Source organism: Gallus gallus, chromosome 2, assembly GCF_016699485.2.
Source record: "Gallus gallus isolate bGalGal1 chromosome 2, bGalGal1.mat.broiler.GRCg7b, whole genome shotgun sequence".
Lineage (NCBI taxonomy): Eukaryota > Metazoa > Chordata > Aves > Galliformes > Phasianidae > Gallus > Gallus gallus.
Window position 1 is genome coordinate 149,507,569 of NC_052533.1, and position 24,162 is coordinate 149,531,730.

Here is a 24,162-nt window from a genome sequence, read left to right on the forward strand (position 1 = left end):
CCCCCCCATTGACCATACCCCAATTAATGACCCCCCATTAATGACCCCCCCCCTAATTAACGACCCCCCTAATGAATTAATTACCTATAGGGCTGCCTGGCCCCAGTTGGGGTCCTCCTCCCCTAATCTTCCATCCTCAGCCCCCATTAATGACCCCCCCCCCATTAACCACACCCCCATTAATGACCCCCCCATTAACCACACCCCCATTAATAACCCCCCCCCCCCATTAAGAACTCCCTCCTAATTAACGACCCTCCTAATGAATTCATTACCTGTAGGGCTGCCTGGCCCCAGTCCGGATCCTCCTCCTTTAAGCCCCCATTAACCACACAACCATTATTGACCCCCCCCATTGACCATACCCCCATTAATGACCCCCCTAATTAACGACCCCCCTAATGAATTAATTACCCGTAGGGCTGCCTGGCCCCGGTGCGGGTGCTCCTCCCTTAAGCTTCCATTCTCAGCCCCCATTAATGACCCCCCCCCATTAACCATACCCCCATTAGTGACCCCCCCTAATTAACGACCCCCCCTAATTAACAACCCCCCCATTAATGATCCCCCCCCCCCCCATAGTGCTGCATGGCCCCAGTTGGGGTCCTCCTCCCTTAAGCTTCCATTCTCAGCCCCCATTAACCACACCCCCATTAATGACCCCCCATTAATGACCCCCCCTAATTAACGACCCCCCCTAATTAACAACCCCCCCATTAATGACCCCCTACAATGACCCCCCCAATGACCCCCCCCCCCATAGTGCTGCCTGGCCCCAGTTGGGGTCCTCCTCCCCTAAGCTTCCATTCTCAGCCCCCATTAATGACCCCCCCATTGACCATACCCCCATTAATGACCCCCCTAATTAACGACCCCCCTAATGAAGTAATTAATGACCCGTAGGGCTGCCTGGCCCCGGTGCGGGTGCTCCTTCCGGAAGGTTCCATCCTCAGCCCGTCCCCGCAGGCGGCGGTGGTTGGGGGCAATGTGCTGACATCGCAGCGCATCGTCGATGTGGTGCTCAGAGCCTTCGGGGCCTGCGCGGCATCGCAGGTACTGCCACAAAGGGAGCCATTGGGGGGCCCATAGGGAGCCAGAGCCATCCTGGTACTGCCACAAAGGGAGCCGTGGGGAGCCCCATAGGGAGCCAGAGAGATTCAGGTACTGCCACAAAGGGAGCCGTGGGGAGCCCCATAGGGAGCCAGAGCCATCATGGTATTGCCACAAAGGGAGCCGTGGGGAGCCCCATAGGGAGCCAGACAGACCCCAGGTACTGCCACAAAGGGAGCCGTGGGGAGCCCCATAGGGAGCCAGACAGATTCAGGTACTGCCACAAAGGGAGCCGTGGGGAGCCCCATAGGGAGCCAGACAGATTCAGGTACTGCCACAAAGGGAGCCGTGGGGAGCCCCATAGGGAGCCAGAGCCATCCTGGTACTGCCACAAAGGGAGCCGTGGGGAGCCCCATAGGGAGTCATATAGACCCCAGGTACTGCCACAAAGGGAGCCATTGGGGGGCCCATAGGGACCCAGAGAGATTCAGGTACTGCCACAAAGGGAGCCAATGTGGGGCCCATAGGGAGCCAGAGCCATCCTGGTACTGCCACAAAGGGAGCCACTGGGGGGCCCATAGGGAGCCAGAGCCATCCTGGTACTGCCACAAAGGGAGCCCTGGGGAGCCCCATAGGGAGCCAGAGAGATTCAGGTACTGCCACAAAGGGAGCCGTAGGGAGCCCCATAGGGAGCCAGACAGAGCCCAGGTACTGCCACAAAGGGAGCCGTGGGGAGCCCCATAGGGAGTCATATAGACCCCAGGTACTGCCACAAAGGGAGCCATTGGGGGGCCCATAGGGAGTCATATAGACCCCAGGTACTGCCACAAAGGGAACCGTGGAGGGGCCCCATAGGGAGCCAGACAGACCCCAGGTACTGCCACAAAGGGAGCCGTGGGGAGCCCCATAGGGAGCCAGAGCCATTCTGGTACTGCCAGAAAGGTAGCTGTGGGGAGCCCCATAGGGACCCAGAGAGACCCCAGGTACTGCCACAAAGGGAGCTATGGGGAGTCCCATAGGGAGTCATATAGACCCCAGGTACTGCCACAAAGGGAGCTGTGGTGAGTCATATAGGGAGCCGTACAGACATGAGGTACTGCCACAAAGGGAGCCATAGGGAACCTCATAGGGACCCAGAGAGATTCAGGTACTGCCACAAAGGGAGCCGTGGGGAGCCCCATAGGGAGCCAGAGCCATCCTGGTACTGCCACAAAGGGAGCCGTGGGGAGCCCCATAGGGAGCCAGAGAGAATCAGGTACTGCCACAAAGGGAGCCATGGGGAGCCCCATAGGGAGGCAGGCAGACCCCAGGTACTGCCACAAAGGGAGCCATGGGGAGCCCCATAGGGAGGCAGGCAGACCCCAGGTACTGCCACAAAGGGAGCCATAGGGGGTCCCATAGGGAGTCATATAGACCCCAGGTACTGCCACAAAGGGAGCTGTGGGGAGCCCCATTGGGAGCCAGACAGAGCCCAGGTACTGCCACAAAGGGAGCCATTGGGGAGCCCCATAGGGAGCCAGAGCCATCCTGGTACTGCCACAAAGGGAGCCGTAGGGAGCCCCATAGGGAGCCAGAGCCATCCTGGTACTGCCACAAAGGGAGCCGTGGGGAGCCCCATAGGGAGCCAGAGAGAATCAGGTACTGCCACAAAGGGAGCCATGGGAGCCCCATAGGGAGGCAGGCAGACCCCAGGTACTGCCACAAAGGGAGCCGTGGGGAGCCCCATAGGGAGCCAGACAGAGCCCAGGTACTGCCACAAAGGGAGCCATTGGGGAGCCCCATAGGGACCCAGAGAGATTCAGGTACTGCCACAAAGAGAGCCATTGGGAGTCCCATAGGGAGCCAGAGCCATCATGGTATTGCCACAAAGAGAGCCATTGGGGGGCCCATAGGGACCCAGAGAGATTCAGGTACTGCCACAAAGGGAGCCAATGTGGGGCCCATAGGGAGCCAGAGCCATCCTGGTACTGCCACAAAGGGAGCCGTGGGGAGCCCCATCGGGAGCCAGAGCCATCCTGGTACTGCCACAAAGGGAGCCATTGGGGGGCCCATAGGGACCCAGAGAGATTCAGGTACTGCCACAAAGGGAGCCAATGTGGGGCCCATAGGGAGCCAGAGCCATCCTGGTACTGCCACAAAGGGAGCCACTGGGGGGCCCATAGGGAGCCAGAGCCATCCTGGTACTGCCACAAAGGGAGCCCTGGGGAGCCCCATAGGGAGCCAGAGAGATTCAGGTACTGCCACAAAGGGAGCCGTAGGGAGCCCCATAGGGAGCCAGACAGAGCCCAGGTACTGCCACAAAGGGAGCCGTGGGGAGCCCCATAGGGAGTCATATAGACCCCAGGTACTGCCACAAAGGGAGCCATTGGGGGGCCCATAGGGAGTCATATAGACCCCAGGTACTGCCACAAAGGGAACCGTGGGGGGGCCCCATAGGGAGCCAGACAGACCCCAGGTACTGCCACAAAGGGAGCCGTGGGGAGCCCCATAGGGAGCCAGAGCCATTCTGGTACTGCCAGAAAGGTAGCTGTGGGGAGCCCCATAGGGACCCAGAGAGACCCCAGGTACTGCCACAAAGGGAGCTATGGGGAGTCCCATAGGGAGTCATATAGACCCCAGGTACTGCCACAAAGGGAGCTGTGGTGAGTCATATAGGGAGCCGTACAGACATGAGGTACTGCCACAAAGGGAGCCATAGGGAACCTCATAGGGACCCAGAGAGATTCAGGTACTGCCACAAAGGGAGCCGTGGGGAGCCCCATAGGGAGCCAGAGCCATCCTGGTACTGCCACAAAGGGAGCCGTGGGGAGCCCCATAGGAGCCAGAGAGAATCAGGTACTGCCACAAAGGGAGCCATGGGGAGCCCCATAGGGAGGCAGGCAGACCCCAGGTACTGCCACAAAGGGAGCCATGGGGAGCCCCATAGGGAGGCAGGCAGACCCCAGGTACTGCCACAAAGGGAGCCATAGGGGTCCCATAGGGAGTCATATAGACCCCAGGTACTGCCACAAAGGGAGCTGTGGGGAGCCCCATTGGGAGCCAGACAGAGCCCAGGTACTGCCACAAAGGGAGCCATTGGGGAGCCCCATAGGGACCCAGAGAGATTCAGGTACTGCCACAAAGAGAGCCATTGGGAGTCCCATAGGGAGCCAGAGCCATCATGGTATTGCCACAAAGAGAGCCATTGGGGGGCCCATAGGGACCCAGAGAGATTCAGGTACTGCCACAAAGGGAGCCAATGTGGGGCCCATAGGGAGCCAGAGCCATCCTGGTACTGCCACAAAGGGAGCCGTGGGGAGCCCCATCGGGAGCCAGAGCCATCCTGGTACTGCCACAAAGGGAGCCATTGGGGGGCCCATAGGGACCCAGAGAGATTCAGGTACTGCCACAAAGGGAGCCAATGTGGGGCCCATAGGGAGCCAGAGCCATCCTGGTACTGCCACAAAGGGAGCCACTGGGGGGCCCATAGGGAGCCAGAGCCATCCTGGTACTGCCACAAAGGGAGCCCTGGGGAGCCCCATAGGGAGCCAGAGAGATTCAGGTACTGCCACAAAGGGAGCCGTAGGGAGCCCCATAGGGAGCCAGACAGAGCCCAGGTACTGCCACAAAGGGAGCCGTGGGGAGCCCCATAGGGAGTCATATAGACCCCAGGTACTGCCACAAAGGGAGCCATTGGGGGGCCCATAGGGAGTCATATAGACCCCAGGTACTGCCACAAAGGGAACCGTGGGGGGGGCCCCATAGGGAGCCAGACAGACCCCAGGTACTGCCACAAAGGGAGCCGTGGGGAGCCCCATAGGGAGCCAGAGCCATTCTGGTACTGCCAGAAAGGTAGCTGTGGGGAGCCCCATAGGGACCCAGAGAGACCCCAGGTACTGCCACAAAGGGAGCTATGGGGAGTCCCATAGGGAGTCATATAGACCCCAGGTACTGCCACAAAGGGAGCTGTGGTGAGTCATATAGGGAGCCGTACAGACATGAGGTACTGCCACAAAGGGAGCCATAGGGAACCTCATAGGGACCCAGAGAGATTCAGGTACTGCCACAAAGGGAGCCGTGGGGAGCCCCATAGGGAGCCAGAGCCATCCTGGTACTGCCACAAAGGGAGCCGTGGGGAGCCCCATAGGGAGCCAGAGAGAATCAGGTACTGCCACAAAGGGAGCCATGGGGAGCCCCATAGGGAGGCAGGCAGACCCCAGGTACTGCCACAAAGGGAGCCATGGGGAGCCCCATAGGGAGGCAGGCAGACCCCAGGTACTGCCACAAAGGGAGCCATTGGGGGTCCCATAGGGAGTCATATAGACCCCAGGTACTGCCACAAAGGGAGCTGTGGGGAGCCCCATTGGGAGCCAGACAGAGCCCAGGTACTGCCACAAAGGGAGCCGTTGGGAACCTCATAGGGACCCAGAGAGATTCAGGTACTGCCACAAAGGGAGCCATAGGTAGCCCCATAGGGAGCCAGAGAGAATCAGGTACTGCCACAAAGGGAGCCATGGGGAGCCCCATAGGGAGGCAGGCAGACCCCAGGTACTGCCACAAAGGGAGCCATTGGGGAGCCCCATAGGGACCCAGAGAGATTCAGGTACTGCCACAAAGAGAGCCATTGGGAGTCCCATAGGGAGCCAGAGCCATCATGGTATTGCCACAAAGAGAGCCATTGGGGGGGCCCATAGGGACCCAGAGAGATTCAGGTACTGCCACAAAGGGAGCCAATGTGGGGCCCATAGGGAGCCAGAGCCATCCTGGTACTGCCACAAAGGGAGCCGTGGGGAGCCCCATCGGGAGCCAGAGCCATCCTGGTACTGCCACAAAAGGGAGCCATTGGGGGGCCCATAGGGACCCAGAGAGATTCAGGTACTGCCACAAAGGGAGCCAATGTGGGGCCCATAGGGAGCCAGAGCCATCCTGGTACTGCCACAAAGGGAGCCACTGGGGGGCCCATAGGGAGCCAGAGCCATCCTGGTACTGCCACAAAGGGAGCCCTGGGGAGCCCCATAGGGAGCCAGAGAGATTCAGGTACTGCCACAAAGGGAGCCGTAGGGAGCCCCATAGGGAGCCAGACAGAGCCCCAGGTACTGCCACAAAGGGAGCCGTGGGGAGCCCCATAGGGAGTCATATAGACCCCAGGTACTGCCACAAAGGGAGCCATTGGGGGGCCCATAGGGAGTCATATAGACCCCAGGTACTGCCACAAAGGGAACCGTGGGGGGGCCCCATAGGGTGCCAGACAGACCCCAGGTACTGCCACAAAGGGAGCCGTGGGGAGCCCCATAGGGAGCCAGAGCCATTCTGGTACTGCCAGAAAGGTAGCTGTGGGGAGCCCCATAGGGACCCAGAGAGACCCCAGGTACTGCCACAAAGGGAGCTATGGGGAGTCCCATAGGGAGTCATATAGACCCCAGGTACTGCCACAAAGGGAGCTGTGGTGAGTCATATAGGGAGCCATACAGACATGAGGTACTGCCACAAAGGGAGCCATAGGGAACCTCATAGGGACCCCGAGAGATTCAGGTACTGCCACAAAGGGAGCCGTGGGGAGCCCCATAGGGAGCCAGAGCCATCCTGGTACTGCCACAAAGGGAGCCGTGGGGAGCCCCATAGGGAGCCAGAGAGAATCAGGTACTGCCACAAAGGGAGCCGTGGGGAGCCCCATAGGGAGGCAGGCAGACCCCAGGTACTGCCACAAAGGGAGCCATGGGGAGCCCCATAGGGAGGCAGGCAGACCCCAGGTACTGCCACAAAGGGAGCCATTGGGGGTCCCATAGGGAGTCATATAGACCCCAGGTACTGCCACAAAGGGAGCTGTGGGGAGCCCCATTGGGAGCCAGACAGAGCCCAGGTACTGCCACAAAGGGAGCCGTTGGGAACCTCATAGGGACCCAGAGAGATTCAGGTACTGCCACAAAGGGAGCCGTGGGGAGCCCCATAGGGAGCCAGAGCCATCCTGGTACTGCCACAAAGGGAGCCGTGGGGAGCCCCATAGGGAGCCAGAGCCATCCTGGTACTGCCACAAAGGGAGCCGGTGGGGAGCCCCATAGGGAGCCAGAGAGAATCAGGTACTGCCACAAAGGGAGCCATGGGGAGCCCCATAGGGAGGCAGGCAGACCCCAGGTACTGCCACAAAGGGAGCCGTGGGGAGCCCCATAGGGAGCCAGACAGAGCCCAGGTACTGCCACAAAGGGAGCCATGGGGAGCCCCATAGGGACCCAGAGAGATTCAGGTACTGCCACAAAGAGAGCCATTGGGAGTCCCATAGGGAGCCAGAGCCATCATGGTATTGCCACAAAGAGAGCCATTGGGGGGCCCATAGGGACCCAGAGAGATTCAGGTACTGCCACAAAGGGAGCCAATGTGGGGCCCATAGGGAGCCAGAGCCATCCTGGTACTGCCACAAAGGGAGCCGTGGGAGCCCCATCGGGAGCCAGAGCCATCCTGGTACTGCCACAAAGGGAGCCATTGGGGGGGCCCATAGGGACCCAGAGAGATTCAGGTACTGCCACAAAGGGAGCCAATGTGGGGCCCATAGGGAGCCAGAGCCATCCTGGTACTGCCACAAAGGGAGCCACTGGGGGGCCCATAGGGACCCAGAGAGAATTCAGGTACTGCCACAAAGGGAGCCATTGGGAACCTCATAGGGACCCAGAGAGATTCAGGTACTGCCACAAAGGGAGCCGTGGGGAGCCCCATAGGGAACCAGACAGATTCAGGTACTGCCACAAAGGGAGCCATTGGGAGGCCCATAGGGAGCCAGATCCATCCTGGTACTGCCACAAAGGGAGCCATTGGGGGGCCCATAGGGACCCAGAGAGATTCAGGTACTGCCACAAAGGGAGTAGTGGGGAGCCCCATAGGGAGCCAGACAGAGCCCAGGTACTGTCACAAAGGGAGCCATTGGGGGTCCCATAGGGAGTCATATAGACCCCAGGTACTGCCACAAAGGGAGCTGTGGGGAGCCCCATTGGGAGCCAGACAGAGCCCAGGTACTGCCACAAAGGGAGCCGTTGGGAACCTCATAGGGACCCAGAGAGATTCAGGTACTGCCACAAAGGGAGCCGTGGGGAGCCCCATAGGGAGCCAGAGCCATCCTGGTACTGCCACAAAGGGAGCCGTGGGGAGCCCCATAGGGAGCCAGAGCCATCCTGGTACTGCCACAAAGGGAGCCGTGGGGAGCCCCATAGGGAGCCAGAGCCATCCTGGTACTGCCACAAAGGGAGCCGTGGGGAGCCCCATAGGGAGCCAGACAGATTCAGGTACTGCCACAAAGGGAGCCATTGGGGGGCCTATAGGGACCCAGAGAGATTCAGGTACTGCCACAAAGGGAGCCAATGTGGGGCCCATAGGGAGCCAGAGCCATCCTGGTACTGCCACAAAGGGAGCGATTGGGGGGCCCATAGGGACCCAGAGAGATTCAGGTACTGCCACAAAGGGAGCCATAGGGAACCTCATAGGGACCCAGAGAGATTCAGGTACTGCCACAAAGGGAGCCGTGGGGAGCCCCATAGGGAGCCAGAGCTATCCTGGTACTGCCACAAAGGGAGCCGTGGGGAGCCCCATAGGGAACCAGACAGATTCAGGTACTGCCACAAAGGGAGCCATTGGGAGTCCCCATAGGTAGCCAGATCCATCCTGGTACTGCCACAAAGGGAGCCATTGGGGGCCCATAGGGACCAGAGAGATTCAGGTACTGCCACAAAGGGAGCCAATGTGGGGCCCATAGGGAGCCAGAGCCATCCTGGTACTGCCACAAAGAGAGCCATTGGGAGTCTCAAAGGGAGCCCCATTGGGAGCCAGACAGGACCCCAGGTACTGCCACAAAGGGAGCCATTGGGAGTCCCATAGGGAGCCAGAGCCATCCTGGTACTGCCACAAAGGGAGCTGTGGGGAGCCCCAGAGGGAGCCAGAGCCGTCATGGTATTGCCACAAAGAGAGCCATTGGGAGTCTCAAAGGGAGCCCCATTGGGAGCCAGACAGAGCCCAGGTACTGCCACAAAGGGAGCCGTGGGGAGCCCCATAGGGAGGCAGGCAGAGCCCAGGTACTGCCACAAAGGGAGCCGTGGGGAGCCCCATAGGGACCCAGAGAGATTCAGGTACTGCCACAAAGGGAGCCATTGGGAGTCCCATAGGGAGCCAGAGCCATCTGGTACTGCCACAAAGGGAGCCATTGGGGGGCCATAGGGACCCAGAGAGATTCAGGTACTGCCACAAAGGGAGCCAATGTGGGGCCCATAGGGAGCCAGAGCCGTCATGGTATTGCCACAAAGTGAGCCATTGGGAGTCTCAAAGGGAGCCCCATTGGAAGCCAGACAGACCCCAGGTACTGCCACAAAGGGAGCCGTGGGGAGCCCCTTAGGGAGCCAGAGAGATTCAGGTACTGCCACAAAGGGAGCCACTGGGGGGCCCATAGGGAGCCAGAGCCATCCTGGTACTGCCACAAAGGGAGCCATTGGGGGGCCCATAGGGACCCAGAGAGATTCAGGTACTGCCACAAAGGGAGCCAATATGGGGCCCATAGGGAGCCAGAGCCATCCTGGTACTGCCACAAAGGGAGTCATTGGGGGGCCCATAGGGACCCAGAGAGATTCAGGTACTGCCACAAAGGGAGCCGTGGGGAGCCCCATCGGGAGCCAGAGCCATCCTGGTACTGCCACAAAGGGAGCCGTGGGAGCCCCATAGGGAACCAGACAGATTCAGGTACTGCCACAAAGGGAGCCATTGGGAGTCCCATAGGGAGCCAGACAGAGCCCAGGTACTGCCACAAAGGGAGCCATTGGGGGTCCCATAGGGAGTCATATAGACCCCAGGTACTGCCACAAAGGGAGCCATTGGGGGTCCCATAGGGAGTCATATAGACCCCAGGTACTGCCACAAAGGGAGCCATTGGGGGCCCCATAGGGAGTCATATAGACCCCAGGTACTGCCACAAAGGGAGCTGTGGGGAGCCCCATTCGGAGCCAGACAGAGCCCAGGTACTGCCACAAAGGGAGCCGTTGGGAACCTCATAGGGACCCAGAGAGATTCAGGTACTGCCACAAAGGGAGCCGTGGGGAGCCCCATAGGGAGCCAGAGCCATCCTGGTACTGCCACAAAGGGAGCTGTGAGGAACCCCATAGGGAGCCAGAGCCATCATGGTATTGCCACAAAGAGAGCCATTGGGAGTCTCAAAGGGAGCCCCATAGGGAGCCAGACAGAGCCCAGGTACTGCCACAAAGGGAGCCGTGGGGAGCCCCATAGGGAGCCAGACAGAGCCCAGGTACTGCCACAAAGGGGAGCCGTGGGGAGCCCCATAGGGAGCCAGAGCCATCCTGGTACTGCCACAAAGGGAGCCGTGTGGAGCCCCATAGGGAGTCATATAGACCCCAGGTACTGCCACAAAGGGAGCCGTGGGGAGCCCCATAGGGAGCCAGAGCCATCCTGGTACTGCCACAAAGGGAGCCGTGGGGAGCCCCATAGGGAGCCAGAGAGATTCAGGTACTGCCACAAAGGGAGCTATGGGGAGTCCCATAGGGAGTCATATAGACCCCAGGTACTGCCACAAAGGGAGCTGTGGTGAGTCATATAGGGAGCCATACAGACATGAGGTACTGCCACAAAGGGAGCCGTTGGGAACCTCATAGGGACCCAGAGAGATTCAGGTACTGCCACAAAGGGAGCCACTGGGAATCCCTTAGGGAGCCAGAGCCATCCTGGTATTGCCACAAAGTGATCCGTTTGGAAACCCCATAGGGAGCCATACAGATCCAGGTATTGCCACAAAGTGAACCAGCAAGAATCCTATAGGGATCCATACCATTCCCCGGCACTGCCAGATAGCGAGCGTGTGACCCCATACCCCTTATAGTACCACGTGACCCCATTCCCCCATAGGGCCATCTGACCCCATACCCCCACAGGGCTGTGTGACCCCATACCACCCATAGCCGTTATAGGGCTGTCTGACCCTATTGCCCCATAGGGCTGTCTGACCCCATTGCCCTCATAGGGCTGTGTGACCCCATTGCCCCCATAGGGCTGTATGACCCCATACCCGTTATAGTACCACATGACCCCATACCCCTATAGGGCTGTCTGTCCCCATACCTCTTATAGGGCTGTGTGACCCCATACCCCCATAGGGCTGTGTGACCCCATACCCGTTATAGTACCACGTGACCCCATACCCCCATAGGGCTGTGTGACCCCATACCCGTTATAGTACCACATGACCCCATACCCCTATAGGGCTGTGTGAACCCATACCCCCTATAGGGCTGTATGACTCCATACCCGTTATAGTACCACATGACCCCATACCCCTTGTAGGGCTGTGTGACCCATTCCCCCATAGGGCAGTCTGACCCATACCCCCATAGGGCTGTCTGTCCCCATACCTCTTATAGGGCTGTGTGACCCCCATTCCCCCTATAGGGCTGTGTGACCCCATGCCACTATAGGGCTGTATGACCCCCTACCCCCATAGGGTTGTCTGACCCCATGCCCCTTATAGGGCTGTATGACCCCATACCCGTTATAGTACCACATGACCGCATTCCCCCATAGGGCCATCTGACCCCATACCCCCACAGGCTGTGTGACCCCATACCACCCATAGCCGTTATAGGGCTGTCTGACCCTATTGCCCCCATAGGGCTGTCTGACCCCATTGCCCTCATAGGGCTGTGTGACCCCATTGCACCCATAGGGCTGTATGACCCCATACCCGTTATAGTACCACATGACCCCATACCCCCTATAGGGCTGTCTGTCCCCGTACCTCTTATAGGGCTGTGTGACCCCATTCCCCCATAGGGCTGTGTGACCCCATACCTGCTATAGTACCACATGACCCCATTCCCACATAGGGCTGTGTGACCCCATACCCCCATAGGGCTGTGTGACCCCATACCCGTTATAGTACCACGTGACCCCATTCCCCCCATAGGGCTGTCTGACCCCATTCCCCCCATAGGGCTGTCTGACCCCATACCCCTATAGTACCACGTGACCCCATTCCCCCCCCATAGGGCTGTGTGACCCCATACCCCTTATAGTACCACGTGACCCCATAACCCTATAGGGCTGTATGACCCCATACCACCCATACCCATTATAGGGCTGTCTGACCCCATACCCCCATAGGGCTGTATGACCCCATACCCGTTATAGTACCACGTGACCCCATACCCCCATAGGGCTGTATGACCCCATTCCCCCCATAGGGCTGTATGACCCCATACCCGTTATAGTACCACATGACCCCATTCCCCCCATAGGGCTGTCTGACCCCATACCCCTATAGTACCACGTGACCCCATTCCCCCCCCCATAGGGCTGTGTGACCCCATTCCCCCATAGGGCTGTGTGACCCCATACCCCTATAGTACCCACGTGACCCCATTCCCCCATAGGGCTGTATGACCCCATACCCGTTATAGTACCACGTGACCCCATACCCCCATAGGGCTGTATGACCCCATACCCCTTATAGTACCACGTGACCCCACACCCGTTATAGTACCACGTGACCCCATTCTCCCCCCCCCCCCCATAGGGCTGTATGAACAACGTGACGTTCGGCGACGCGTCCATTGGTTACTACGAGACGGTGGCGGGCGGGGCCGGCGCGGGGCCGCATTGGGCCGGGCGCAGCGGCGTGCACAGTCACATGACCAACACCCGCATCACCGACCCCGAGATCCTCGAGCTGCGGTGCGCGGTGCTATGGGGGGTGGGGTTATGGGGTCAGGTATGGGGTTATGGGGTTGTGGGGTATGGGGTTGTGGGGTATAGGGTTATGGGTGTGGGGTTATGGGGTCAGGTATGGGGTGTGGGGTTATGGGGTGTGGGGTTGTGGGGTGTGGGGTTATGGGGTGTGGGGTTATGGGGTCAGGTATGGGGGTGTGGGGTTATGGGGTGTGGGGTTGTGGGGTGTGGGGTATGGGGTGTGGGGTTATGGGGTCAGGTATGGGGTGTGGGGTTGTGGGGTGTGGGGTTATGGGGTGTGGGGTTATGGGGTTATGGGGTCAGGTATGGGGTGGGTGTAGGGTTATGGGTGTGGGGTTATGGGGTGTGGGGTTATGGGGTATGGAGTTATGGGGTGTGGGGTTATGGGGTGTGGGGTGGGAATGGGGTTGGTATGGGGTTATGGGGTTGTGGGGTATGGGGTTATGGGGTGGGTATGGGGTTATGGGGTGTGGGGTTATGGGGTGGGTGTGGGGTTATGGGGTGGGTATGGGGGTATGGGGTTATGGCGTGGGTATGGGGTTGTGGGGTATGGGGTTATGGAAGTGTGGGGTTATGGGTATGGGGTGGGTATGGGGTTATGGGGTGCGTACGGGGTGGGGAGTGGTGGGGTTATGGGGTGGGTATGGGGTTATTGGGTGGGGGGGGTCATGGAGTCGGGTATGTGGTTGTGGGGTGGGTATGGGGTTATGGAGTGTGGGGTTATGGGGTATGGGGCATTGGGCCGGGCGCAGTGGCGTGCACAGTCACATGACCAACACCCGCAGCACCGACCCCGAGATCCTCGAGCTGCGGTGCGGGGGGCGGCGCTATGGGGCTATGGGGTTATGGGGTCAGGTATGGGGTTATGGGGTTGTGGGGTATAGGGTTATGGGGTGTGGGGTTATGGGGTGTGGAGTGGGAATGGGGTGGGTATGGGGTTATGGTGTTGTGGGGTATGGGGTTATGGGTTGGGTATGGGGTTAAGGGGTCGGGTATGGAGTTATGGGGTTGTGGGGTATGGGGCTATGGGGTTATGGGGTGGGTATGGGGTATGGAGTTATGGGGTATGGAGTTATGGGGTATGGAGTTATGGGGTATGGAGTTATGGGGTGTGGGGTTATGGGGTGTGGGGTGGGTATGGGGTTATGGGGTATGGGGCTATGGGGTTTATAGGGTGGATATAAGGTGTGGGGTGTGGGGTTATGGGGTGTGGGGGTGGGAATGGGGTTGGTATGGGGTTATGGGGTTGTGGGGTATGGGGTTATGGGGTGGGTATGGGGTTATGGGGTGTGGGGTTATGGGGTGGGTGTGGGGTTATGGGGTGGGTATGGGGGTATGGGGTTATGGCGTGGGTATGGGGTTGTGGGGTATGGGGTTATGGGGGTGTGGGGTTATGGGGTATGGGGTGGGTATGGGGTTATGGGGTGCGTACGGTGGTGGGGAGTGGTGGGGTTATGGGGTGGGTATGGGGTTATTGGGTGGGGGGGTCATGGAGTCGGGTATGTGGTTCTGGGGTGGGTATGGGGTTCTGGGGTGGGTATGGGGTTATGGGGTGTGGGGTTATGGGTTATGGGGTATGGGGCATTGGGCCGGGCGCAGCGGCGTGCACAGTCACATGACCAACACCCGCAGCACCGACCCCGAGATCCTCGAGCTGCGTGTGCGCGGTGCTATGGGGTTATGGGGTTATGGGGTCAGGTATGGGGTGTGGGGTTATGGGGTCAGGTATGGGGTGTGGGGTTGTGGGGTGTGGGGTTGTGGGGTGTGGGGTTGTGGGGTGTGGGGTTGTGGGAGTGTGGGGTGAGTATGGGGTTATGGGTTTGTGAGGTATCGGGTGGGTGTGGGGTTATGGGGTCAGGTATGGGGTGGGTTATGGGGTTATGGGGTGTGGGTTATGGGGTGTGGGGTTATGGGTCAGGTATGGGGTGTGGGGTATGGGTGTGGGGTTATGGGGTGTGGGGTTATGGGGTGTGGGGTTATGGGGTTATGGGGTCAGGGATGGGGTGGGTGTGGGGTTATGGGGTGTGGGGTTGTGGGGTATGGGGTTATGGGGTTATGGGATATGGGGTGTGGGGTTATGGGGTGTGGGGTTATGGGGTATGGGGTTATGGGGTTATGGGATATGGGGTGTGGGGTTATGGGGTGTGGGGCTATGGGGTGTGGGGCTATGGGGTGTGGGGTTATGGGGTGTGGGGTTGTGGGGTCAGGTATGGGGTGTGGGGTTATGGGGTGTGGGGTTGTGGGGTCAGGTATGGGGTGTGGGGTTGTGGGGTATGGGGTGTGGGGTTATGGGGTGTGGGGTTGTGGGGTGTGGGGTTGTGGGGTCAGGTATGGGGTGTGGGGTATGGGGTGTGGGGTTATGGGGTGTGGGGTTATGGGGTTATGGGGTCAGGTATGGGGTGGGTGTGGGGTTATGGGGTTTGAGGTTATGGGGTGTGGGGTTATGGGGTTATGGGATATGGGGTGTGGGGTTATGGGGTGTGGGGTTGTGGGGTGTGGGGTTATGGGGTGGGTATGAGGTGTGGGGTGCGGGGTTATGGGGTGTGGGTTGGGTATGGGGTGGGCATGGGTTATGGGGTTATGGCTGTGGGTATGGGGTTGTGGGGTGTGGGGTGGGTATGGGGTTGTGGGGTGTGGGATTATGGGGTGTGGGGTGGGTAGGGGGTTATGGGGTGTGGGGTTATGGGGCTATGGGGTTATGGGGTGGGTATGGGGTATGGGGTTATGGGGTTGTGGGGTGTGGGGTTGTGGGGTGTGGGGTTGTGGGGTGTGGGGTTATGGGGTCAGGTATGGGGTGTGGGTTATGAGGTGTGGGGTTGTGGGGTCAGGTATGGGGTGTGGGGTTGTGGGGTGTGGGGTTGTGGGGTGTGGGGTATGGGGTGTGGGGTTATGGGGTGTGGGGTTATGGGGTGGGTATGAGGTGTGGGGTGCGGGGTTATGGGGTGTGGGTTGGGTATGGGGTGGGCATGGGGTTATGGGGTTATGGCGTGGGTATGGGGTTGTGGGGTGTGGGATTATGGGGTGTGGGGTGGGTAGGGGGTTATGGGGTGTGGGGCTATGGGGTATGGGGTTATGGGGTATGGGGTTATGGGGTATGGGTTATGGGGTATGGGGTATGGGGTTATGGGTTATGGGGTATGGGGCATTGGGCCGGGCGCAGCGGCGTGCACAGTCACATGACCAACACCCGCTGCACCGGCCCTGAGATCCTCGAGCTGCAGTGCGGGGGGCGGCGCTATGGGGGGTGGGGTTATGGGGGTGTGGGGTATGGGGTGTGGGGTTATGGGGTGTGGGGTTGTGGAGTGTGGGGTTGTGGAGTGTGGGGTGAGTATGGGGTTATGGGTTTGTGAGGTATCGGGTGGGTGTGGGGTTATGGGGTCAGGTATGGGGTGGGTATGGGGTTATGGGGTGTGGGGTTATGCGGTGTGGGGTTATGGGTCAGGTATGGGATGTGGGGTATGGGGTGTGGGGTATGGGGTGTGGGGTTATGGGGTGTGGGGTATGGGGTTATGGGGTCAGGGATGGGGTGGGTGTGGGGTTATGGGGTGTGGGGTTATGGGGTTATGGGATATGGGTGTGGGGTTATGGGGTGTGGGGTTGTGGGGTATGGGGTATGGGGTTATGAGGTGTGGGGTTATGGGGTGTTGGGTATGGGGTGTGGGGTTGTGGGGTATGGGGTGGGTATGGGGTTAAGGGGTCGGGTATGGAGTTATGGGTGGGTATGGGGTTATGGGGTCGGGTATGGGGTTATGGGGTTGTGGGGTAGGGGGCTATGGGGGTATGGGGCTATGGGGCTATGGGGTTATGGGGTGGGTATGGGGTATGGAGTTATGGGGTATGGAGTTATGGGGTGTGGGGTTATGGGGTGTGGGGTGGGTATGGGGTTATGGGGTATGGGGCTATGGGGTTATAGGGTGGATATAAGGTGTGGGGTTATGGGGTGTGGGGTGGAAATGGGGTTGGTATGGGGTTGTGGGGTGTGGGGTATGGGGTTAAGGGGTGTGGGGTTATGGGGTTATGGGGGTGTGGGGCTATGGGGTATGGGGTTATAGGGTCGGGTATGGGGTTATGGGGCTATGGGGTTATGGGGTGGGTATGAGGTGTGGGGTGCGGGGTTATGGGGTGTGGGGTGGGTATGGGGTGGTATGGGGTTATGGGGTTGTGGGGTTATGGGGTTATGGGGTGGGTATGAGGTGTGGGGTGTGGGGTTATGGGGTGTGGGGTGGGAATGGTGCGGGTATGGGGTTATGGGGTTGTGGGGTATCGGGTGGGTATGGGGGTATGGGGGTGTGGGGTTATGGGTGTGGGGTTATGGGGTGTGGGGTTATGGGGTGGGTATGGGGTGTGGTATGGGGTTATGGGGTTGGGTATGGGGTGAGGTATTGGGGGGGTTATGGGGTGGGGGAGTATGGGATGGGGGATTATGGGGTGGGGGGTTGGGGTCAGGTAGGGGTGGGGTTTGGGGGGCGTATGGTGTGGGTATGGGGTGGGGGGGTGTAGGGGGGTTATGGGGTGGGGAGGATATGGGGGGATATGGGGGGAATGGGGGGTATGGGGTGGGTGTGGGGGGGTTATGGGTTCGGGGTGTATGGGGTATGGGGGTTATGGGGTGGAATATGGGGTGGGATATGGGGGGGTTATGGGGTGCAGAGGATATGGGGGGGATGGGGGGAATGGGGTGGAATATGGGGGGGATTTGGGGTGGGGGGGTGGGGATATGGGGGCGTTATGGGGTGGGGGGCTTATGGGGTGGGTTATGGGGTGGGGGGGTTGGGGTCGGGTAGGGGGTGGGATTTGGGGGGCGTATGGTGTGGGGTATGGGGTGGGGGGGGTGTAGGGGGGTTATGGGGTGGGGAGGATATGGGGGAGATATGGGGGGGAATGGGGGGTATGGGGTGGGTGTGGCGGGGTTATGGGTTCGGGGTGTATGGGGTATGGGGGATTATGGGGTGGAATATAGGGTGGGATATGGGGGGTTATGGGGTAGAGGGCTTATGGGGTGAGGTATGGGGTGGGGGGTTATGGGGTGGGGGTTTTGGGGTGGGGAGGTTGGGGTCGGGTATGGGGTGGGGGGGCGTAGGGGGGTTATGGGGTGGGAGGATATGGGGGGGATATGGGGGGAATGGGGGGTATGGGGTGGGTGTGGGGGGGTTATGGGTTCGGAGTGTATGGGGTATGGGGGTTATGGGGTGGGATATGGGGGGGTTATGGGGTGCGGAGGATATGGGGGGGGATGGGAGGCATGGGGTGGGTGCGGGGGGGTTATGGGTTCGGAGTGTATGGGGTATGGGGGATTATGGGGTGGAATATAGGGTGGGATATGGGGGGGGTTATGGGGTAGAGGGCTTATGGGGTGAGGTATGGGGTGGGGGTTTTGGGGTGGGGGGGTTGGGGTCGAGTATGGGGTGGGGTTGGGGGGCGTATGGTGTGGGGTATGGGGTGGGGGGGGTGTAGGGGGGTTATGGGGTGGGGAGGATATGGGGGGAATTGGGGGTATGGGGTGGGTGTGGGGGGGGTTATGGGTTCGGAGTGTATGGGGTATGGGGGATTATGGGGTGGAATATAGGGTGGGATATGTGGGGGTTATGGGGTAGAGGGCTTATGGGGTGGGGGGTTATGGGGTGGAGAGGATATGGGGGGGATGGGGGGGAATGGGGTGGAATATGGGGGGATTTGGGGTGGGGGGGTTGGGGATATGGGGGCGTTATGGGGTGGGGGGCTTATGGGGTGGGTTATGGGGTGGGGGGTTGGGGTCGGGTAGGGGTGGGATTTGGGGGGCGTATGGTGTGGGGTATGGGGTGGGGGGGCGTGTAGGGGGGTTATGGGGTGGGGAGGATATGGGGGGGATATGGGGGGAATGGGGGGTATGGGGTGGGTGTGGGGGGGTTATGGGTTCGGGGTGTATGGGGTATGGGGGTTATGGGGTGGAATATGGGGTGGGATATGGGGGGGTTATGGGGTAGAGGGCTTATGGGGTGGGGGGTTATGGGGTGGGGAGGATATGGGGGGGGATGGGGGGGAATGGGGTGGAATATGGGGGGATTTGGGGTGGGGGGGTGGGGATATGGGGGTGTTATGGGGTGGGGGGCTTATGGGGTGGGTTATGGGTTGGGGGCTTGGGGTCAGGTAGGGGTGGATTTGGGGGGCGTATGGTGTGGGGTATGGGGTGGGGGGGGTGTAGGGGGGTTATGGGGTGGGGAGGATATGGGGGGGATATGGGGGGAATGGGGGGTATGGGGTGGGTGTGGGGGGTTATGGGTTCGGGTGTATGGGGTATGGGGGATTATGGGGTGGAATATAGGGTGGGATATGGGGGGGGTTATGGGGTAGAGGGCTTATGGGGTGGGTATGGGGTGGGGGGTTATGGGGTGGGGAGGATATGGGGGGGGATGGGGGGGAATGGGGTGGAATATGGGGGGATTTGGGGTGGGGGGGTGGGGATATGGGGGCGTTATGGGGTGGGGGGCTTATGGGGTGGGGTTATGGGGTGGGGGGGTTGGGGTCGGGTAGGGGTGGGATTTGGGGGGCGTATGGTGTGGGGTATGGGGTGGGGGGGGTGTAGGGGGGTTATGGGTGGGGGGGTTATGGGGTGGGTATGGGGGGTTATGGCTGGGGGGGGGTATGGAGTGGGGGTGTATGGGGTGGGGTATGGGGTTGGATATAGGGTGGGGGGTGGGAATATGGGGGGTTATGGGGTAAGGGGGTATGGGGGGGGTTATGGGGTCGGGTATGGTGGGGGGGGGTGGGGGAGGGTTATGGGTTGGGGGTTGGTTTTGGGGTGGGGGTATGGGGTGGGATATGGGGGTTTGTCGGGTGTTGGGGGGGTATGGGGTGGTTATGGGGGTTATGGGTGGCGTACGGGGTGGGGGGGGCTATGGGATGGGATGTATGGGGTGGGTGGTGGGGTATGGGGATGTTACGGGGTGGGGGCGTATGGGGTAGGGGGCTGGGGGTTATGGGGTGGGGTAGGGGGTGAGATATGGGGTGGGGTATGGGGTTGGGGGGGTCTGTGGTGCTCAGTGGGGCTCTATGGGGCTCTATGGGTTCTATGGTGCTCTATGGGGCTCTATGGGACTCACTGGGGTTCTATGGGGCTCTATGGGTTCTATGGTGCTCTATAGGGCTCTATGGGACTCACTGGGGCTCTATGGGTCTCTATGGGGCTCTATGGGTTCTATGGGGCTCTATGGGGCTCTATGGTGCTCTATAGGGCTCTATGGTGCTCTATAGGGCTCTATGGGGCTCTATGGGTTCTATGGGGCTCTATGGGTTCTATGCGTCTCTGTGTCTCTGTTTCTCTATGGGCCCCTATAGGGCTCTGTGTGTCCCTATGTGTCCCTATGTGTCCCTATGGGTCCTTATGGGTCTCCATGTGTCCCTGTGTGTTTCTATGGGTGTCTATGGGTCTCTGTGTGTCCCTATGGGTCCCTACGTGTCCCTATGGCTCTCTATGGGCCTCTATGGGTCCCTATGTGTCCCTATGGGTCTCTATGGGTCCCGACATGTCCCTATGTGTCCCCGTGTGTCCCTTTGGGTCCCTATGTGTCCCCACGTGTCCCTATGGCTCTCTATGGGTCTCTATATGTCCCTACATGTCCCTATGTATCCCTATGGGTCCCTATGTGTCCCTATGGCTCCCTATGGTTCTCTATGGGTCTCTATGTGTCGCTATGGGTCCCAATGGGTCTCAGTGTGTCCCAATGGGTCTCAGTGTGTCCCTACGTGTCCCCATGGTTCTCTATGGGTCTCCATGTGTCCCTATGGCTCTCTATGGGTCTCCATGTGTCCCTATGGGTCTCTATGGGTCTCCATGTGTCCCTATGGCTCTCTATGGGTCTCAGTGTGTCCCAATGGGTCTCAGTGTGTGCCAATGGGTCTCAGTGTGTCCCCATGGTTCTCTATGGGTCTCAGTGTGTCCCTATGGTTCTCTATGGGTCTCTATGGGTCCCTATGGCTCTCTATGGGTCTCCATGTGTCCCTATGGCTCTCTATGGGTCTCAGTGTGTCCCAATGGGTCGCAGTGTGTCCCTATGTCTCTCTATGGGTCCCAATGGGTCTCAGTGTGTCCCAATGGGTCTCAGTGTGTCCCTACGTGTCGCTGTGTGTCCCTATGGTTCTCTATGGGTCTCCATGTGTCCCTATGGCTCTCTATGGGTCTCCATGTGTCCCTATGGCTCTCTATGGGTCCCTATGGCTCTCTATGGGTCCCAACGGGTCTCAGCGTGTCCCAATGGGTCTCAGCGTGTCCCAGTGGGTCTCAGTGTGTCCCAATGGGTCTCAGTGTGTCCCTACGTGTCGCTGTGTGTCCCTATGGTTCTCTATGGGTCTCCATGTGTCCCTATGGCTCTCTATGGGTCCCTATGGCTCTCTATGGGTCCCAATGGGTCTCCATGTGTCCCAATGGGTCTCAGTGTGTCCCAACGGGTCTCAGTGTGTCCCTATGTGTCTCTGTGTGTCCCTATGGCTCTCTATGGGTCCCTATGGCTCTCTATGGGTCCCAATGGGTCTCCATGTGTCCCAGTGGGTCTCAGCGTGTCCCTGTGTGTCTCTGTGTGTCCCTGTGGTTCTCTATGGGTCTCTATGTGTCCCTATGGGTCCCAATGGGTCTCCATGTGTCCCAATGGGTCTCAGTGTGTCCCTATGTGTCTCTGTGTGTCCCTGTGGTTCTCTATGGGTCTCTATGTGTCCCTATGGGTCTCTATGGGTCTCGGTGTGTCCCAATGGGTCTCAATGTGTCCCTGTGTGTCTCTGTGTCCCCCCGCAGTTACCCGGTGGTGGTGCGGCGCTTTGAGCTGCGCCGCGGTTCGGGCGGTTCGGGGCGATTCCGGGGCGGTGACGGAGTGAGGAGAGAGCTGCAGTTCAGAGCCCCCCTCGTGCTGTCCGTGCTCAGCGAGCGCCGCGTCACGCAGCCCTACGGCATGCAGGGTGAGAAGGGGGGCTAGTGGGGGGCAGTGGGGGGCAGTGGGACCTATGGGGGGCAATGTAGCCCTATGGGGTGGGAGATGGCCGCTAGGGGGCGCTGTGGTGTCATTGAGCCCTATGGGGGCGCTGTGGGACATTGGGACCTATGGGGGTGGGAGGTGGCCGCTAGGGGGCGCTGTGGGGGTCATTGAGACCTATGGGGGTGGAGGTGGCCGCTAGGGGGCGCTGTAGGGCATTGGGACCTATGGTGTACAGTGCAGCCCTATGGGGTGGGAGGTGGCCGCTAGGGGGCGCTGTGGGGTCATTGAGCCCCATGGGGTGGAGGACTGCCGCTAGGGGGCGCTGTGTGGCATTGGGACCTATGGGGCATAATGCAGCCCTACGGCATGCAGTGTGAGAAGGGGGGCAATGGGGGGCAGTGGGGGGCAGTGGGACCTATGGGGTACAATACAGCCCTATGGGGTGGGAGGTGGCCGCTAGGGGGCGCTGTGGTGTCATTGAGCCCTATGGGGGCGCTGTGGGACATTGGGACCTATGGGGGTGGGAGGTGGCCGCTAGGGGGCGCTGTGGGGGTCATTGAGACCTATAGGGGTGGAGGTGGCCGCTAGGGGGCGCTGTAGGGCATTGGGACCTATGGGGTGCAGTGCAGCCCTATGGGGTGGGAGGTGGCCGCTAGGGGGCGCTGTGGGGTCATTGAGCCCTAGGGGGTGGAGGACTGCCGCTAGGGGGCGCTGTGGGGCATTGGGACCTATGGGGTGGAGGACCGCCACTAGAGGGCGCTGTGGGGTCATTGAGCCCTATGGGGTGTAATGCAGCCCTATGGGGTGGGCAGTGGCCGCTAGGGGGCGCTGTGGGGTCATTGAGCCTTATGAGGTGGGAGGTGGCCGCTAGGGGGCGCTGTAGGGCATTGGGACCTATGGTGTACAGTGTATCCCTATGGGGTGGGAGGTGGCCGCCAGGGGGGTGCTGTGGGGTCATTGAGCCCTATGGGGTGGAGGACTGCCGCTAGGGGGCGCTGTGTGGCATTGGGACCTATGGGGCATAATGCAGCCCTACGGCATGCAGTGTGAGAAGGGGGGCAGTGGGGGGCAGTGGGGGACATTGGGACCTATGGGGTGCAATGCAGCCCTATGGGTGGGAGATGGCCGCTAGGGGGCGCTGTGGTGTCATTGAGCCCTATGGGGTGGGAGGTGGCCGCTAGGGGGCGCTGTGGGGACATTGGGGCCTATGGGGTGCAATGCAGCCCTATGGGGTGGGAGCTGGCCGCTAGGGGGCGCTGTGGGGCATTGAGACCTATGGAGTGGAGGACTGCCGCTAGGGGGCGCTGTGGGGCATTGGGACCTATGGGGTGGAGGACCGCCACTAGAGGGCGCTGTGGGGTCATTGAGCCCTATGGGGTGTAATGCAGCCCTATGGGGTGGGCAGTGGCCGCTAGGGGGCGCTGTGGGGTCATTGAGCCCTATGAGGTGGGAGGTGGCCGCTAGGGGGCGCTGTGGGGACATTGGGACCTATGGGGTGCAGTGCAGCCCTATGGGGTGGGAGGTGGCCGCTAGGGGGCGCTGTGGGGTCATTGAGCCCTATGGGGTGGAGGACTGCCGCTAGGGGGCGCTGTGGGGCATTGGGACCTATGGGGTGGAGGACCGCCACTAGAGGGCGCTGTGGGGTCATTGAGCCCTATGGGGGTGGGAGGTGGCCGCCTAGGGGGCGCTGTAGGGTCATTGAGCCCTATGGGGTGTAATGCAGCCCTATGGGGGTGGGAGGTGGCCGCTAGGGGGCGCTGGGGTCATTGGGATTTATGGGGTGCAATGCAGCCCTATGGGGTGGGCGGTGGCCGCTAGGGGGCGCTGTGGGTCATTGAGCCCTATGGGGTGGAGGACTGCCACTAGGGGGCGCTGTGGGGTCATTGAGCCCTATGGGGTGGAGGACTGCCGCTAGGGGGCGCTGTGTGGCATTGGGACCTATAGGGTGGAGGACCGCCACTAGGGGCGCTGTGGGGTCATTGAGCCCTATGGGGTGTAATGCAGCCCTTTGGGGTGGGAGGTGGCCGCTAGGGGGCGCTGTGGTGTCATTGAGCCCTATGGGGTGGGAGGTGGCCGCTAGGGGGCGCTGTGGGGCATTTGGATCTATGGGGTGGAGGACTGCCGCTAGGGGGCGCTGTGGGGCATTGGGATCTATGGGGTGGAGGACTGCCGCTAGGGGGCGCTGTGGGGCATTGGGATCTATGGGGTGGAGGACTGCCGCTAGGGGGCGCTGTGGGGCAGTGGGACCTATGGGGTACAGTGCAGCCCTACGGCATGCAGGGTGAGAAGGGGGGCCGTGGGGGAGGTGGGGGACAGAGGGGGCAGTGGGACCTATGGGGTGCAATGCAGCCCTATGGGGTGGGAGGTGGCCGCTAGGGGGCGCTGTGGGGTCATTGAGCCCTATGGGGTGCAGGACTGCCACTAGGGGGCGCTGTGGGGTCATTGAGCCCTATGGGGTGGAGGACTGCCG

General features: G+C 60.5%; 1 protein-coding gene across 2 annotated transcripts in view; it reads left to right on the forward strand.

Moving 5' to 3' along the window:
• The first annotated feature begins 894 nt into the window (after positions 1 to 894).
• OPLAH (5-oxoprolinase, ATP-hydrolysing) overlaps positions 895 to 24,162 on the forward strand; it is a 28,384-nt gene continuing 5,116 nt past the window's right edge. The window contains exons 1-3 of one of the 2 annotated variants that reach the window (XM_040696025.2): positions 895 to 1,053; positions 12,578 to 12,735; positions 21,515 to 21,675. In XM_040696025.2, coding sequence (XP_040551959.1) covers positions 12,584 to 12,735; positions 21,515 to 21,675 — 313 coding nt within the window. In that variant the 5' untranslated portion in view covers positions 895 to 1,053; positions 12,578 to 12,583. Of the gene's footprint in view, positions 1,054 to 12,577; positions 12,736 to 13,510; positions 13,563 to 21,514; positions 21,676 to 24,162 lie in introns of those variants that run through there. The other variant, XM_040696026.2, reaches the window with a different exon arrangement.